The sequence below is a fragment of the Oryzias melastigma genome, linkage group LG19 (genome assembly GCF_002922805.2).
Source record: "Oryzias melastigma strain HK-1 linkage group LG19, ASM292280v2, whole genome shotgun sequence".
In the NCBI taxonomy this organism is placed as follows: Eukaryota; Metazoa; Chordata; class Actinopteri; order Beloniformes; family Adrianichthyidae; genus Oryzias; species Oryzias melastigma.
Genome location: NC_050530.1, coordinates 13,070,220 through 13,089,087, shown reverse-complemented (window position 1 = coordinate 13,089,087; position 18,868 = coordinate 13,070,220). Strand labels below are relative to the sequence as shown.

Here is an 18,868-nt window from a genome sequence, read left to right as displayed (position 1 = left end):
AAATTTAAAAAAAGATTTTCTGAACCTTCTGAAACTGTTTCAGGGTCATTGGGATGCTGGAGCCTATCCCAACTACATGAAGGTGAAAGTGGGATACGGCTTAAACAGGTTGCCAGTCTGTTGCTGGGCCACACAATTTAAACTGACCAATTATCCTATGAAGCATGTCTTTGGACTGTGGGGGGAAGCTGGAGCGGCCTGAGAAAACCTAAACATGCTTATGGAGAACACACAAACTCAAACAAAGAAAAGTTTTAGATGTGATTTGAGCCAGGACCTTTTCACTGTGAGATGAGAGTGTTAGCCACTACACCATTGTGCAGCCCAAATGCCTTAAAATCTTTGCTCAATAAATTACAATTGAATTTAGCTTATAATTAATTGCATTTTTTAATCAAAAACCTAAAAGTCATTTAAAACCTAAAATGAGGATCTTCTTTCACTTATTCATTAGGATTAAACACACAGCTGACATCAAATCCACACATTTTTTAGATTATCATATTTTTATATGCATATTTGATAAATAGACCAATATGGATGAAAGTTTGGTCACATTGTGGACTCATGAAAGAGGAGTAATGCTTGAAATGTTATGGTAAAAAGGTTGTTTTGTCCCTTTAAAGACGGGACAGCTTTGAGTCAATAACACTTGCTATCTTCAAATAGGCAGCTCTATATCTCAGAAAACCGATGCCCCGGTTGTGCCACTATTGCTCGTCTTCCACACAGCATGCTTGCGCTGCAGATCGAGCTGAGGGATGACACTTGAGCGCCACGCTCTGCCATGTCGGTTGTCACTCACACAAACAGACTGATCTGTCATCTGACATCATTGCTGACCCTCCCCTTCTTCCTACAAGACTTACAACACAAGAATGTTGCAAAGTTACGGCAGTCTTGTCCAAAGACTCTGAGAAATCTTCATCATATTTGAACATTTTTGACCTGAATGCAACACATTTGGCTTTAAATCAAGGTTTCACTTCAAATATTTCAAGATAATTTGTAGTGTTCATAGGTCACTCTTCAGTTCACAAATGTCAAGAAAGGACAGAAGCTCAAAATACATTCTCACCAAGCTGGTTGGTGACAATGTTGAAAAACAAAGTCAAAAGTCAAGGATGTGCTCCACACAAGAATATCTAGTGATAATTTTGCTGACTTTCTGTGATTTTGAAACTTCTTTCATAATGTTGCAGAAAAACTGACACTAGAGTCCGCTTCACCTCTGCGTCCTGCATTATCAGCAGACCACAGCTCTCGCCTTGAGATAGTTTCTTGGCACAGACATGAGTTTTTGCATAAACTCTGGTCATGTGAATTGACGAAAGCATCTTTTGATCCACTGTTTTTGATTCCTTTTGTTTGTGGTGAGACGGAGACAAAAACTATAACATTTATCTTTAAAACTATTCCTCAAAAAAATGAAGCAAGGGCTGAGCTGGGTCTGGGGGGTGCAAAACTCAGGATGCTAGGATGAAAATTTGCTTCTGCGGAATATTGACAGGAGGGGAGCACGGCTGAAAAGTGCACCAACCTGTCCGCTACTCACACACACACTCACAGCAAGCCTGCATGGAGAAATGGCATCAGCTGATTCAGAAGCGGCTTGGAAATATCCTAATAATCACAGAGGATAATTATCATCCAGCGCAGGTCTTTATTGTGGATGAAACTGTCAAATTCTGGATAGAGATGCCATCTCGCTCTTATTTGATGGAGGAGGAAGCTGCACTTTTTTAAGGCACACAGAGACAGTGACAGTCTTCATGAAAAGTTCACAGTCACATTGTTGTGGTTTAAAAAAAAACTATGTTGAGCACTACTCCAATTTTCTTTAATAAATGTTTACAAAGCATGATCAGAAGTGTTTTTGAAGAGTATGGATAGGTAACAGACCATCCTCGGCGGCTGGGGGGAGGGGGGTGCCATATTCGCGGATTCAGCGAATTCGCGGAGGTCCCCGGTCCCTCACCCCCGCGAATAAGTGGAGAATACTGTAATTTCATGTATACAGTCTGTTTAGATATAAAAATATGATTGCAATTATCAATCACTGTATTTTATTGTAAAAAAATGTTTTATATTTTAAAAAATTGATTGGATTTTCTCATGTGTCGCGCAAAAACAGACCAGATGCCCAAATGATCTCTGCACTGCGCAAGCTACGTGCGGTGTGCCGTTAATATAATTATAGATATAGATGAAAAAATATATATATTAGAACCTCTTTTAAGCATTAGCACCCCAGCTAAAAGAACTGCTGTTCTAATATTTACAACAATAATAAAATTAGTTGAAACTATGTATTTTTAATGCTTTTTTTTTGGTAATGTCCATCCACTCTCCTGTTCCCATTTGCCACCCTACAAAAGCCTTCTTTCCCCTCCTGCCCCCCCACCTTGTATATGTCCTAGTGTTTTGAAGGGCAAAAAAAAGAAAATTAAAAGATACAGAGAAATATACTTTTTATACCAGATACTATTTTTTAAATTATACTTTATTTATTTTTAATAAAATCTTATTTTCTTATATATCAATTTGATCAAAGTTTGTCTCCGAGCAACTTTTTTTTGTATTTTTAAACTGCAAAGAAAGGCTTCAGGATGGAAGGAAGATAATTTTTATAAAATCTTATTATCCTTCATAACAGCATCTTTGCTATTCTCAGACTCACACAAAAACAAGTCTAACCCCCTTAATGCAGGGGATATGGCTGTATTCACCAAGCCCACATATGAGAGCAATCTCAGGAGTCGTATGAGCGGTTCATGATCAAACAGTCTGCAGCCTCACAGCCAGAAATGATGCTCTCAGCTCCTCTCCGCTGTTACAGCAGACTTTTACAACTCGGTCGGCCAATTCTTCGCTGTGGCTGCTGATGGAGTCAGAAGTTCAAGAGCTTTTTTTGTGTGTGTGAGACCACTGTTGCTCGAGTAAGTTGAGGTGGTGGAGACCTTTGAATGGGTTTTGAGAACCTCGGTTGCTGTAAAGAGAACAACTAAATACCGTAGGTTAGTCAGCAGAAAGGAACACCCTGAAGGGAGACACAGGGAAGAAAAGGTTGCAGTGGCTGAAGAAAACTCTTTTAAGAGTCTAATCAGAGAAAAAAAGATGGGGGGAAGCCAAAGGAGGTGACGGGCCATAGTGAGAGCAGTGGTAATGAGGAAGAACATGTCATAGAGTCTTAGTCTTCCTCCTTTGGATGAAACAAAAAATAAGAAAAGTTCAGGATGTTGGAAACATTTTCTAAGCGTGTTAGGAAGAGGAGGGTCTTGGCACATCAGGGAAAGAACAAAAAGAGACACAAAGACTTATGGATTTTATGTTCTACAAGAAAAAAAAAACTATCAGAGCAGGGCAAGAAATAGGAGATTATGGCTACTTCTTCAGCAGACTGGGATGGGGATCACACTCTGACATTTGTCACATTTTTAATTATCAGATTTTATAAGCATCCTTTGTGAAGAGACTTCTAATAGATTCATATTTTTAGATTAGATCCTGCCAAGAACAAAGAAACATTTTTTTTAAAGATGAATTGATTACTAAAATGACTGCTCTGTTGTAGCTTGAAACACTTTATAGTTATGAGTATATTAAAAAAGGGTCTGTCACACTGAAGTCTGGTATTTGGGATGTCCATCAATGCTGATCTATACTTACCTGACTTAGTGGCTCTCCAAAGTGGAGCTGGTTTAGTCAAGGAAAGCTGAAATTATGTGGCGAAAACTACATTTTTAAAAGTAAAGGAAAGGCAGGGATTAATAGTTTCGGTATAAATGAATTCTTTAATTTACTGCATGAATTATTTATTGATTTATTTTATTGTTGATGCAGTGACTCTATATTGGAGTAGTAATAAAGGGAAGATTTAATTATTAATTGTATAATCTTCACCAGAAACCAAAATCTACAAGACTTTTACATTACATTTATGTACCAGAGTAACTATAGGGATGCCACAATTCCCAGTTCAAACTGAACCATTTGTTGCAATATTGAACTGTGTGGAAAGTGTATTGTTGCATCTGAACTACATTTAGTTTGTGGTTAAACTCATGTTGTGCTGAACTTAAGAAAGATTTATTCTATATTAATTGTTTTATTACATTAGTATGAGCCAACAGAAACATTTCTTTTTCTTATTTGCCAATTAGCAATTTTAGAAAAGGATTTCTTAAAAAAAAAAATTGTTGCTGTTTTGTTATACACAAATCATATATAAGCCCAAAACAGAACTGTGACCCAATAAATGAGGAAAAATTGAATCAAATTGTGGAAAAAGTGTATCTTTGGATAGTAAGACACTTGGAAATATAACTACATATAAATTAGCATTAGTCCTTCATCTTAAGTTGAGTATGAATTGTTAAAAAAAACTTTAATCTGTTAAAATAGATGATAAAAAAATATTAAATCTAAAGCAGCATCATTAGGCAAAAAGGAAACATACATTCATACATTTTTATTTCATACTACTTGTAGTCATGGACTCTGATGAAGCCCATTTCAGCCTTCATTAGCAAGAGTTAATCTTATCAAGTCATCGACTATTTTCATAATGCAAAGTTATAAAAACCATGTCATCTATTTGTTTTTGAACTTTCAGAGGATCCGCAGTGAAAAATAAGCACAAACTCTGTTCAGAGATCTAAAACAAGGACACTTTGCTATGAAAGTAGGGCTGACTGCCCCACAACAAACATCAGAAAGAGATGAACTCGAACAAAAACATTCTAAATACCATCCAGCCATCCATCCTCATCTGGCCACTTCATCTCCTCAGAGGGGACTCTGAGACCTTCCCAGGCCAGCCAAGAGACTCTCCAGCGTGTCCCGGTCTTCCCCGGGGCCTCTGTCCACCGAGGGAGGCGCCAGGAGGCATCCGGATAAGACGCCACAACAGGATCCTCTCTATGTGGAGGAGAAGCGGCTCTACTGCCAGCTTTCTCTGGGTGACCGAGCCTCTCCAAGGGAGTGTCCAGCCACCCTCCAGAGAAAGCTCATTTCTGCCGCTTGTATCCAAGACCTCATTCTTTTAGTCACAGCCTAAACTTATGACCATAGGGGAAAACTTGAATGAAGACGGACTGGTAAATAGAGATATTTGCTTTCTGGCTAAGCTCTCTCTTCACCATGACACACCGCTACCAATCCACCTGCCAATCTCGCGCTCCCTTCTTCCCTCACTCCTGAACAACAACCCAAGATACTTAAGCTCCTCCACCTGAGGCAGGGACACTCCACCCACCCAGAGAGGGTAAACTACCTTCATCCGGTCGAGAACCATGGCGTGCTGACTGTCATCCCACTCGCTTCACGCTGGGTCACAAACCGCCCCAATGCATGCTGGAGGTCCTGGCTCTATTATGTCCACAGGACAACATCATCTGCAAAGAGCAGAGATGAAATCCTGAGGTCCAGAAACCAGACCCCCTCCAGCAGGAAATCAGACCTGTTCCTGATGCATGTTGGAAAAACTCTAAATGTTAAAATACTTTTGAATTCATGGGCTACATTTAAACTTAAAGGAAGAGTTACAAATAATAAAGGGCAGAGTAAACAAAAAAAAAAAAATAAAAAACAGCAACAACACAACAAATATTAGGGACACAGCGATTAATCAATAGTATGAGATCCAATGTATTTTTTTCCCTAAAAACGACTACTGAAATTTGAAAACAAAAGTTCAGCTAAATCAAAAGTCTGTTGAAATTAATGTACATTTATTATCATTGATACATTTTGTTCAAGTGTTAGTTTTTTTTAATTATTAGTTAATTTAAAATTCAGTTTTAACTTATTTTGCACAGAAGTTGATTTTTTTGTATTTCTCCTAAATGGCTGTAAAAGAAAAAAAAAGAAATACTTTTTTTGAAAGGGAAAAACTCTTCAGAGAGAAATGTGGAATTATATTGTCTAATGGGTATTTCAACAAAATAAAGGTGATAAATATGACGATATGATTATATATATTATGGAGCCTGACAGCACTCCACTGGTTCTTTCTTTCCTCAAAATTTCTATTTTTACATTTTCAATTTCTGCAAGTAAATGCTTTTTTTTGGAATTGGCTCTTTTAAAGCACTTTGAAATGGACCATTTTAAATGGAAAATTATAAATAAACATATTTTTGATTAATATTAGGAACACATTGCAGTCTTGGAGCTACAAAATGTATTTGTGGTGTTCATAAAAGGCATCATGTTCACACCTTTGTGTTTTTATTCCTGCAGGAAAACTGAGCTTTAGTCTTCTCCTGGTTCAGCTTTAGTTCTAAGAAAGGCTTTCTCTGTGCCAGATCTTTCCCTTGCAACCTTTTACAGCCCAGCTGGAGAGTCAAGCCACAGAGTCTGGCACATTGCATCAAAGGTTTGCTGACTAACATTTCTCAGAAAGACAAGAATGAGCATGGCAGCTGTTCGCGCAACTGACATCACACCAGACGGCTGCCATCCACTTCATTTGTTTCTGAAAAACTCACACGCTTGCATACATGAAGAGAATTTGATGTGGAAGAACAAAATATGAGGCAGTATGGAAATAGAAAGTCAGCACCCCCTGCTGTTAGGACACAAATCTGTGTGCTCAGTTCATAAATGGAAATGACACAAATAGGTAAAGAGAAAATAAAAGTTGCACGACAGATGAATCAACTAAGAGTTTAAATAAGGAGAATTTCTCCTGCTGGTAAATATGGTTTAATTTGCTGTAAAAACAGCAAGATGAAGTCACATGTTATTTGTTCATCGTATTAGTGTAATTTGCAACTTTTTAAATAATAAAGGATTTTGCATTTATTTATTAGAAACAAAAACACATAAAGTCCCAGAAAGTGTATATTTTAAATTACAATTGCTCATTTACAAACAATCTAATATTATCTTTAAAAGGGATCATAGGTAAGCAGTGTCCACCCATTGTTGCAAATTTCTCATTAAGGTGCACATTAACTGTGTTGGGTAAATTTGGTTTAGTTACTGGATGAAATTGTAATTAAATTACATTAGTCACTACTTATTTTAAAAAGTAATTCACAACTTGTTTACTTTTTTACACTCATATACAAATTATCAAGGGAAAAACAGTAGCTTAAACAAAATCCTCTTGTTTTTCACTTAACTTTATTTTTAAAGTAATAACTTCATGCAAAGTATGGAAATGGTTCAAGACACAACCTTATAGAGCTTCGAGAGCCATGTGAAAAATGACGCAAAGTTACAAAATATTTGAAGAGAAACTGCTACACCTAAAGCAATAAATATTAAATCTGAAACTACATTTTTTGAAAAACACAATGAACTATTTATTTAATGCCTCCAGCATTTTCTTTCACATCCTTATATGCAAAAAAAAAAACAAACATTCTGACTGGAGGGGAGCGTGGTGCTAGTGATGGGAATTCCAGCTCTTCTTGGAAAACCAGTTTTTTTGGTTCGGTCTACTAAAAAGAACCATCTCTTTCGGATCCCAAGGGTTTTTTTCGGGTAGGTGTGTTGCTTAAATTCATTATCAACAGCAATATAAAATGATGCACAAAATGAATTAGTAATGTGAAAAAATGTTTTTTATTTATGAATGTTTACTATATGGTCATGCTTTTATTTACTCACTCCAGATAAAATGAGATAATATAAAAATATACTAATTTAATTCGTATACAAAATTAAATATTATTTGTATTACAGTCAGTGGTGCAAACTCATATTGACTAATCACATGCAGCACAGAGAGAAAAATAAAGTAAGAAGGAGTGAAAGCATATGTAGGTCTATTTAGTGACTCCCAGGAAGGAGCTGGGGGCTCATGTTGCTCTGCTGCTTCTGATGGGAGTCTGACTTTCTAAGTTGAGAAGTTTCCTCGCAGCATCTCCTTCTCTCATTAGATTTTGAATTTAAACAATGTGACTGCAGCATTCAGGGTCTGTACTCTGAATTAGCATGCATGTGCACATCTATATGTGCCAGTTGGAGAAATATTCCAAGTCCACAAAACCTAAGTAGGTAACAATAATTTTTATGGTCCAGTAATTAGAAGTTATAACCAAAATGGATTTCCAAAATTTGAACTGTAAGTTCTTACATAAGTCATTACATTACAACGATTTGTTACTTTTTAAGCCATTACTCCCACCTTGCACATTAATGTGTTATTAACTGAATTCTCAGTTATTTATTTATTTATTTTTAATCTTAAAATGTCTTTACCTGTATTATCTGTACATTTTACTCCAAAGTTGAAAAGGTTAGATATCCGCGGAGGTTACTTCCCTTCAAAATAAAAGTCCAACTTCCAAAAGAAAAATAAGTGTCCCAACATCGCATTCCTTAATGGTGTAAAATTCAACTAAATGTGTGTTTAATTAGTAAATACATAATAATAACTCATACTTATGATGTGTTTTTGCAATAATATTAAAATACTTGACAAGTGAAGTTTGCGCTGAAAGGGTGATAAAGGAAGAGGTTCTAGTTACATAATCACGATGACTTGACAGTTTCTTTTCGGAACAGACAGGTGGCTGTAGCTAGTATAAAAATGCCGGTAGTTAAATATTAACCGTGCGCTGATAGGTGAATATGCCTGGCACGTCAGAGACATAAGTTCCGCTTTAACCTGTAGGTCTTTTGAACGAACCTTCTACCTCTCATTAGCTCCGACCGTCTCTGTTACTGTCAACTAGCTTAACGGCACTATGTGGGTTTTCGGCTACGGCTCCCTCATTTGGAAAGTTGATTTTCCCTATGAAGAGAAGAGAGTTGGCTACATTAAAGGGTTCAGCCGGCGTTTTTGGCAGGGCAGCACCGACCACAGAGGAGTTCCTGGAAAGGTAAGGGCGTTTAACTTCAGTTTGACGTGCTTATGCAATATTTACCAAGACAAGTGTGCTTGTAGAATTTAAATATCTCCATGAATTAGCCATGTAACAAGTAACAGAAAGGTCATACGTATATGTCATAATATGGATTTGGGGAGACAATGGTAGCATCATTTAACTTCTTTATCAAAGAACAGCTGCTTTTTTAAAAATGAGACATTAAGGTGGAATAAATGTCCACAATTGGAGACTACACAATTTTTAAAATATAAAATACTGTTTTTGGTTCTTTATTGAACCTGAAGACAGAAAAGATGAAAAGAATTCTCATCCAAATCTTGTATTTCTTAAAGAACTAATGAAAACCTTTTTGTTTTTAAAAAGCATTTAATTGATTCAAATCCAATTAGACTCTCATGGGTAGAAAGTATAGGATGTGGCTTCATAAACTACATATTAATGGGATGTTGTTGTTTTTTTTCAGCCAAAGTTTTCTATGCCAAATAGATCAAAACTAGTAGGCAGCATCAAATGATGTCATAGATGTGGGTCATTGAATATTTATGTTTTTTATGAACAGAATGTTGTTGTTTTTCCCCATTCTTATGATGCCTTCTAAAGTATCTTTTGTTCTTAACAGCCTGGCCGTGTCGTTACTCTGGTGGAAGATCCTGATGTAAGTCCTAGCCAAGTATTAACTGTCAAAACAGCTTAAAGTTGTCACGCCATTGTTCTTTTGTTCCATTGTATCTCCAAAAAAATCTAGAAAAACTTGTCCTATCTTGTCCAGTACACCAACACAAACCTTGTTTAAAGAGTTATTTAAAATTATGAAACAAACAAACAGATGTAATTAAAAATATTATTTTCATTTGCGAGCTTACCAACGCAGCAATAAAATGATTTAAGTTATGAGGAGTTTAAATGCAAAACATTTTCCTAAATGCTCCAATAAGTGACTCATTTCACATAATCCCAGTTAGTAGCTATATCCAAGTACAGATCATTGTGTATTCGGTCTGCCCAATCATTGACATTGTTCTAAAGTAATCCTGTTTTCTTTGATGAGGTGTGCCTTCCTCTCTTGCTACTTTTTTTCTATCTACGGTTATAGTTTTATTGCAGGACAGAAACCAACTGAGACTTGATTGATATGACTTGGTAATCAGAATATATTAGTACCTAAAGATTAAGGATTTATGTAACTTTTATTTTTTTTATTAAAAGTTTAATAGGCTTTATTCAAGCTGTAAACACTGTAAAAACTGGGCAAAATTAATTTGAAGAAGCTAAATCATAGCACTTTAGGCAGTACTTTAGGTGCAAAGAGTCCTGCAAAGCTTACTTCTTTTTTTTTTGCAATAAAGAACAGTTTCTCTTTTTAAAATAAAAACAGCTTTAGCTTTGATTATCCAATTCTTAAAATGATCCATGCACTTATTAGAGTTAAATTTAAAGTCCCATTAGTTGGCACAAGCCAAGGTGTCTGAAATTTGTTCTCTGCATTTGACCCATCCCCTGGGGGAGCGTTGAGCTGCAGACACAGCTGCACTTGGAAACCATTTGGTAGTTTAAACCCCCAATCCAACCCCTTAATGCTGAGTGCCAAGCAAGGAGGCATTGGGTCCCATTTTCAGAGTCTTTGGTGTGACTCAGCTCAGATTTGAACTCACAACCTTCCAGTCTCAGGGCGGACACTCAACCACAAAGTCACTGAACTGGAAAGACTGGAACGAATGTCTTTTATTCCAAAGCCGATTTTGTTTCCCTTTACAGATGCATCAAAATAATTAAGTCTGATTAAACCACTTAAAGGGTAACCAAACAGGGAAGTTGGAGGCTGACTGCACCCACAGCCGAAATTTGAAAATCCAGTCAGATGGGTGGGGCTTGGGTGAAGGACTAACTTATTGGAGCTGCAGATCATGATGTCAGACTTCTGAAACTTACATGGTTTGACCAATCATAAATTCAACTGTAATACCTTAATCCAACCTTTCGGGGGCAGCACACAGGGCATATTTTGACTATTTCAAGAATTAAATTAAAGAATTGAAGTTTATTTTAATTTGGCAATGACCAACAGACAGCTTTTTTAAAGCTCCATTTATGGAGGTCAACAGCCAAAAAAAAGTTTATTTAGTGTTTGGTACTCTTTAAAAAACAGGAAATATTTTTGTGAAACCTCTTGTTTTTAAGCATCAATCTTTTTAATAAATTTAGATTATTTCCAGGCTGATAGACCCAAAGAGTTCAAATTAAAAGCAGATACCAAAATGTGTACATTTGTAAAATAAAGTAAATTAAAATTGTATGTCCATATGTTTTTTGTGATTAAAAAAGTGTGATTTTATATTTTTCTTTCTGGTTTATTTTCATTTTTTAAACACATTCAAATATTTACTAGGCAGTCCTTCTGTTTTTAAAGCATGTCATGATATTATAGTTTTATTTTGCAATAGTAATAAATGTCAATTACAAAAATAATGAATTCCCCAAGTTTACATAAATCTCAGACTGCGTTCATATTTTAGAAATTGCATTAAAATAATTTGTATTTAATTTTTTGACATTTTTAAAGTTTCTTTTTTTTTTTTTACAATTATAGAATTGCTTCAAAATGTTAGATGTTTAATTTCTGATAAACAAAAATGAAATGCAATAATTTCATTAATATAAGATAAATGTATGACTTTATATATAATGCTTTTATAGTTCAACCTGTTGCCTCCTCTTGTTGTCAACCAACCAGTTTCTGCTTCCGTACGTCATTTTCAGGGCTGTGTTTGGGGTGTTGCCTACAAGCTGCCAAAAGGCCGAGAGCAGGAAGTGAAAAACTACCTCGACTACAGAGAAAAAGGCGGTTATCAAGTCATCACTGTCCCCTTCTATCCACGTCCGTCGCCCACTTCTTCACCAAGTGAGACGCTGCTTTACATCGGCTCTCAGGGTAATCCCAACTACCTTGGCCCCGCCTCTTTGGAGGAGATAGCCAATCAGATTATCAACTCCACCGGCCCCAGCGGGAAAAACACAGAGTATCTGTTTAAGCTAGCTGACGCTGTGAGGTCCATCCTGCCCGAAGATTCAGATACACATCTGTTTTGTCTTGAATCGTTGGTGAGGGAAAGATTGTTAAATGTACAGAATAATCCGTCTACGCATCAAGTCTCCATTCCTGCTTCTTCCTAATCGTTTCCCAGCGGTCTCCAGGTGAAACCAGGGAACGCCAAGAACAGAGAAGCCAAAACCAAAGGCTAACCACTTCACATCAACTTAGCCCTGGAAAAAAAATATAATAAAATGTAGCAATGTAAAGAGTAAGATTTAGACAAATTATTTCCTAAAAGATGATGTTTTTGTAGGATTTAAGAGGCTTTTCAGGGTTTTTTTCTGTTGCAGAAACTCTATTGATCTCTTTATTGTCAATGCAAACATGTTGCTTTTTGCTAAAAGACTAAAGATACGTGCTTTTAAAAGAAACGGTCTCCAAATGAGATTTTATGGTTGTTTAGTAAAGTGGTGACTAAATATTTCCTGAGTGTACTCTTCTGCCTGACAACAGTCAGAACTGGGCATCTTCATGACCACAGGATATCTTTTTAAAGAAAACAATATTAAGCACATTTTTTCTTTATCCTCCATTTTTATCCATTGTTAAACCCAAACAATGAGTTGTATGTCTTCTTTTTTGTCCGAACAGCACATCATGTTTACAATAAAAGACCTGCAGGACGTTCTCAACAGCTGTACCTCTAATTTGTGCGTCTGAAAGCTGTCTTTAGCTCTGTTATAGATTGTTACTTTGAAGAGCAACAACATGTAATTTGAATAAACGGTGACATCTCAAGATTGCTATAATAGTGCAATGATGTTGTCACGGAACTCCATGGACTACTGGGGCAAACGCATCCCTGCGCTGGACAATCATCCACCACCACGCAGATGGAATGATGAATCAAACATTTCAGCATCCAGTTGAAAAAGTTTAAATATTATATTTAGAAACAAAAACTTCTCCTCTCAAGCATATCTTGAAAAGGCATTCGTCAAAAGGATGGCATCCAAGAAAACTAGAGTCAGAGTGGAAACAAAAGCCACAACTTGATCTGATTTTATTTTTCCTTTAAAACAAACACAATGAAACTCTTTACAGGTGTTTATCGGCTGCAGCGGGAACAACTTTACAGTGTTTTGGCACTTAGCTAAAACCTATCCATGCAAAAAGAAGCCTTTGTGGTAGAATGCTGTGTAGAAATGAAGCAGGAGTTTAAGAAAATAGTTTTATCTTGTACATGTTTGCTCTGTGTGGTCGGAATGTGTTATTACAGTATTTATTAATTTTATTAACTTTAGTTATATATACTTAGACAAATGTGTTATATAAATAATAATATTAGATTAGATCATATACTTTTATATAGTAATATAATCATTTTTGGTTATACTCTAACTGGTAGACATTTAATGTCTTGATTTTTAGTTTTTATTTTTAAATTAATGCTATATGATTATTAAAAAGTTGAAAGTTCTGAATAACTTAAATATATTTTTAGCTTTAAGGCTGCTCTGCAGCTTGGTGAACACAATATGAAATGGATTACCTCAAAATTGTTTTGCATTTAAAGGCCATGAAGTCCCAGAGTTACCAAATTTTTTGAGTTTTTTTATGTGTATGGAAGCTCGCAGGCAGCCAGCATAGGGCAAGGTGGGTGGTCCTTTAGGCGTAGTAACAGGGAGACACCAGCAGGTTAGTGAGCACGAGCAGCTGGTCGTCAGTGAAGCACTGCCGATGTTCCTGCCAGTTGTCATGGTGAGTGCGCCTGAACTCCGACAGAGTCTTCTTCACCGTCATCTTAAAGGAAGAACGCCAAACATCCATGAGTTACAAAACTCTCATAAACACGTTTCCACCAAAATGTATATTTTTTTGCATTTGGATTTCACGAAATTGAGACAGCACACAAATGCTAGTTCTATATTCATTTGACAATTTTAATATTTTTCAAAATATACATTTTCTTTATGTTTTCATGTCACCTTTTATTAAAAAAATACATACATTGGAAAAGTGTATAGTTAGAGGAAACGTGTGAAAAACTACACTCACCGGCCACTTCATTAGGCACACCTGTCCACCTGCTCGTTAAGGCACATTTCTAATCAGCCAATCACATGGCAGCAACTCCACGCGCTTAAGCATGTAGACATGGTCAAGATGATCTGCTGCAGTTTAAACCGAGCGTCAGAATGGGGACGAAATGTGACTGAAGTGACTTAAACATGGCATGGTTGTTGGTGCCAGATGGGATGATCTGAGTGTTTCAGAAACTGCTGATCTACTGGGATTTTCACCAACAACCATCTCTGGGGTTTACAGAGAATGGTCAGAATAAGAGAAAATATTCAGAGAGCGGCAGTACTGTGGATAAAAATGCCTTGTTGGCCAGAGGTCAAAGGAGAATGGGTAGACTGGTTCCAGCTGATAGAAAGACAACAGGATATCTTTAAATGCACAACACGTCCAACCTTGAGGCAGACGGGCTACAACAGCAGAAGAACACACCGGGTACCACTCTTGTGAGCCAAAAATAGGAAACTGAGGCTACAATTCACACAGACACGCCTAAGAAGATTGGAAAAATGTGGAAAAATGAGTCTCCATTTCTGCTGCGACTTTCAGATGGTAGCATTTGGCATCAACAGCATAAAAGCATGGATTCATCCCACCTTGTCAACGGTTCAGGCTGGTGGTATAATGGTGTGGGGGATATTTTCTTGACACACTTTGGGCCTTAAGTACCAATTGATCCTGGTTACAATACCACAACCTGTTCCTGACCATGTCCATCCCTTTATGACCACAGTGTACCATCTTCTGATTTTACTTCCAGCAGGAAAACATGTCATATAGCTGGAATCATCTCAGACTGGTTTCTGATCTGCAGCCGACGAATCTCCAGCAACTGCGTGTTGCTATCATGTCAATAAGGACCACATTCTGAGGAATATTTCCTTGTTGAATCTATGTCACCAAGGATTCTGAAGGCAAAAGGGGGTCCAACTGGGTACTGGCAAGGTGCACCTAACAAAATGGCCGTTATATATATTCAGTGGTGGAAATTAAAAAGTTTAAAAGTTGTATAACTTGTAATTAACTTCTCTGCTCAACCTAAACAAAACAAGTACTCATTGGATTAAAGATGAACAACCTTTTCTCGCCTGAGCCCAAAGGGCTGTCCTTAGCTCATTATCAGAGTGCAGAGCAGAGAGCAGCGCTGCATTAAAGAGGATGTTTGCAGCACTTCTTGCTCTTCATTTATGCTCAGGTGTGAAAACAGATAAAAACTTACCATAGCTCTTGCTAAGAGCCTCTATGTCTATATATCATTGCTGAATTTCACATTATAACTTGGAGAGTGTAGGCTGAAGGTGGCTGGAGATAAAACATTAAATGTCTGTACAGCAGTTAACAACAATGTGGGTAAAATAAAAACTCTGTATTATTGTGATGAATAACTTTTTTAATCTGTTATATAATATCAAAAAGAATCTGAAAAACTTGCAATAACAGGGTTTTTTTTTTAACTCTATATCCTTAATCTAAATTGTAAATGCTAAAAATGTGGAATTATTGTTACAAGATTCCCTAATTCTACTTCCCAACTTTTACTTATTTTTCTCTTTTCAGTCATTTTTCGTCAGGAAATATTCAAATTATAAAATGTTGAAGTGAAAGTCTGCTCTATGTGTAGTCTCCATGCTTAAGATAAGACAAAAGACCAATTTTCTCCTCAATTGGACAATGAAATTGTATTGTTTCATATCACAGCTTTCGGAGCTTCCTGTCTGAGTATAACGGCGCACCTCTATAGGCTGCGGGTCGTTGAGATGGTCGCTCAGGTCCATCAGTATCTGAGGCATCCACAGCGGGACATCATAGGGGCTCGACAGAATGCACGCACTCAGGCCGAGCACTCCAGCATGGCGCCGCACCAAGTCTGCAAGGAAACACACAAAGCGGGAGAGTGAAAATGGGCTTGAAAAATGTCTAAGCTTGCAATTCTCCTGGGATAAGAAAGGGTAATAGGGCAAGTATTGCTGTGATTGCCTCATTGTGTGGACGTGACGCCAGCTGAAGCATGTACCTGTAGAGGCCAGCTCCCCTCTGGCCTTGGGGAGGCAGGTCTGACTCAGCGTCTGGAGCTGAGTCTGCAGACTGGAGTCCAGGGGGATGAACTGGCACTGCAGTAAACCGCTGAGGGTGGTGCACGCCATGTCCCTAACCTTCAGGGAGAACACGGACGAGGAGAGGAGAGGAGGAGTGTAAAATTAGACCTGGTAAAGTCAGAAGAAGCTTGTAACCAACTGAGTGAGGGGAAGGTTGGTTTAATTTATTAAAACCCGTGAAAGGAGAGGATGCAGGACAGAGGATGAGCAGAAAAGAAGATGTTAGCTGAACATTAGTGCCCCCTTACATCCCTTTATGTAAATTATGAATATCCTGGGAGTGATAGTCGATGTGCTAAAATAGAAACTTCCACAAAGACGCAGCAAATATCTAATGCAAATGAAAAAAAAGATATAATGGCTTTTCTTTTTACATCCATATGGAGACAGTTTAAAAGCAGGAAAAATGGGTCAAAAACGACAAAAGAGATATCACTTTATCAAAAAAGAGTCAGTAATTCAAAGGAGGAGCAATAGAAGTTTTAGATGGCTTATATTAAGTGCAAGGCTACAGCTGTGTAATCGCAGCATGAAATGATGCAGAAAGCTATTTTTTTAGTGTTAACTGTACAAGGGGGGAAAAAAGGGTGCGAAAGCTGGCAATTATTCATTTGAATAGGTGTTTTTTTGTGAATACCTCAAGCTGTTCGTCGAGCAGCAGCTGCATTACCAGCTTTTGGACGCGCAGAACCTCGGCGGGCAAGCTGAGCACGGTGAATAGGTTGTAAAAAACCATGATTTGGAGGAAGGTCAGCACCGAAAAGCGAGCGTGCCACGATCTGCTACCTGTCATCTAGATGAGAGGATAAGAAAGATGAAGACTTTACGTTTTTTTTTTTTTTTTTACCAAAATGTCCAACCTAGGAGATTCTGTTCAGAACACGGCTCTGCTATCTGTTGCGACAGCAGTGAATTAGTGTGGACATTTTTGGGCCGATGCAGCATGACTGCTGTGTGAAGAGCTTAGGAGCAGCTGCACTCAGACGCATAAAGGCTTTTAGCAAATCTGGTGCGTCTGGTTGCTTTCCAGGCTTTTTTTTTATGGGATGATGACATCATGGAGTCCCAGAGGAATGTGACATCCTCTGCCTCTCTGCTGCGAAAGTAAACAAAACCTGAACCTCCTGAGCTGACATCTTTTGTGCTGATCCTTCACAAGCTCTTAATTGGAATTTTTTTCACAACAATTTTCATTAATTAATAGGTAATTTAGAAGGATGTGATTTAACCTATTTAAGTTATATAATGTGGTTGAAAGAGCCACTCAAATGAAAATCAGTTTTTTGGCGTTTTTGACAGGTTCTTGTGGCACTTTGGACATTTATAAAGAAAAATAGCATTAAAGTTGCATTTCTGATCATTTTTTTATTGTGGTGAATCAGAAGCAGATAAAAAAAAACTGTTGGAAAAAGCTTCCAAGAGTAATGTAGAGTAGTTTATATGCTCTGCTGCATTCTGATGCATTTACTTGTAGACAAATAGATCCAAGTACGTCTGTTTTCCTGTTCTAATATTGCTCGCCATTTTTGTTGAAGGGCCTCTGGTCACACGCAAGATGGCGCCAGAAACAATCTCTAGCCGATAGTGGAAATTTCACAACTTTAGCCGGTAGCGTAAGTAGGAATTTCCTAAATTTTAGGAAACAGTTTAAAAAACGATATTTTAAAAACTTTTCTGAACTATTAGCTTTTAATGTGAATAAATTGTAATTCTCTAACAGTTTAGTGAGCAAGATGAAATGGGACAGAGAAGGTTTATCGTTTTATTTCTTTCAAGTCAATATTAACAAGTGTATAGAATTGGTATAACTACACCCATAATACAAATTGCTGTTTTTTCTCTATGAATAAGCTGATCACGTAAGCAGTTATGGTATATCAAAAGCTTAAAGCGGGCTTTAGTTGAGGACTTTTTTTCTCTGTGGCCAGATTCTCTTGTTTTTGTTGCACTGGTAATGTTAGCTTGGAGGTGTGAGGGGCTGTAAGCTAGCAGGAGAACATGTAGACAGATGGATGATGGGTATTGAGGCAGGCTTACTCTGTGCCAACAGTCCTGGCCACAACTCTGAGACAAATTTCTGCCGAAATTATGTCATAGAAAACTATACCAATTTTCTTTTTAACTTTGGCTAAAATCAGTATATTCATAATTAAAAGACCACTTTTCAAACAGATCAAAAGATGATCGGAGTGGGACTTTAAGGCACGAGGACAGTTTGTTCTTATTTTCATGTGGACGCACCTCCTCCAACGCTGACAGAACCAGAGGGATGTGCTCAGGATACAGCAAGCCCTGGGACATGAGAGAAAGACACGTGCGCGCATCCTGCTTCATCTCATCATAGCTCTCATCAATCTCTACTGGGGCAATCTGCAGGGAGAGACAAACACAGAGTGAGACAGAGAGGCAGGAAGACACACAGCAACGCACCATTTTGGGTAAATGAAGAGAGAAATTGAGTTTAATGGGCAAGTAAGATTGAGTGGGTAATAACGCTGTGGTGGGAACTGGTGTGCTCTTACCTTGAAGAGCAGAGGCAGGAGCTGCAGCTGCTGCTGGACAGGGGTGGTGAAAGTTCGCCCAGCACTCGCCATCAGCCACTTCAACACTGTAAACGCACAGGAAAGGTTGGCAAATGTGTGCATGCACATACAAAGATAAGGTTGGGTTACTGCCAAGTGACAGGAACTTTAGCTGGAAGATAACTGCACAGCTCTGCTAGCAAATGACACATTCTAAGTTAGGCTTCTGTGTGATAAAGACTGCAGAAACACCAACAACAATAGCTGTAAGAATTTGGAGCTGAGACATTA

At 37.6% G+C, this 18,868-nt stretch overlaps 2 protein-coding genes across 2 annotated transcripts in view; one reads left to right on the top strand and one right to left on the bottom strand.

Moving 5' to 3' along the window:
* Positions 1-8,462: 8,462 nt before the first annotated feature.
* On the top strand, positions 8,463-12,675 carry chac2 (ChaC, cation transport regulator homolog 2 (E. coli)). Its single transcript, XM_024285732.2, has 3 exons — positions 8,463-8,837; positions 9,466-9,501; positions 11,604-12,675. The coding sequence occupies exons 1-3, from the start codon at positions 8,703-8,705 to the stop codon at positions 12,015-12,017; spliced, it is 585 nt and encodes a 194-aa protein (XP_024141500.1). The 5' UTR covers positions 8,463-8,702; the 3' UTR covers positions 12,018-12,675.
* A 246-nt stretch (positions 12,676-12,921) lies between these two features.
* LOC112154119 (proteasome activator complex subunit 4B) overlaps positions 12,922-18,868 on the bottom strand; it is a 42,401-nt gene continuing 36,454 nt past the window's right edge. The window contains exons 42-47 of the mRNA XM_024284775.2: positions 18,578-18,663; positions 18,297-18,425; positions 16,693-16,848; positions 15,974-16,112; positions 15,693-15,826; positions 12,922-13,680 (exon numbers count right to left, since the gene is read on the bottom strand). Of these exons, the coding sequence (XP_024140543.2) occupies positions 13,546-13,680; positions 15,693-15,826; positions 15,974-16,112; positions 16,693-16,848; positions 18,297-18,425; positions 18,578-18,663 (779 nt within the window). The 3' untranslated portion in view covers positions 12,922-13,545. The remainder of the gene's footprint in view (positions 13,681-15,692; positions 15,827-15,973; positions 16,113-16,692; positions 16,849-18,296; positions 18,426-18,577; positions 18,664-18,868) is intronic.

What these genes read in the sequence shown, in the direction of transcription:
- chac2 (XM_024285732.2), top strand. Translation starts at nt 8,703, where the DNA reads ATGTGGGTTTTCGGCTACGGCTCCCTCATTTGGAAAGTTGATTTTCCC. An exon ending in ACAGAGGAGTTCCTGGAAAG is followed by an intron (nt 8,838 to 9,465) that starts GTAAGGGCGTTT and finishes TGTTCTTAACAG; the next exon opens with CCTGGCCGTGTCGTTACTCT. An exon ending in CTCTGGTGGAAGATCCTGAT is followed by an intron (nt 9,502 to 11,603) that starts GTAAGTCCTAGC and finishes CGTCATTTTCAG; the next exon opens with GGCTGTGTTTGGGGTGTTGC.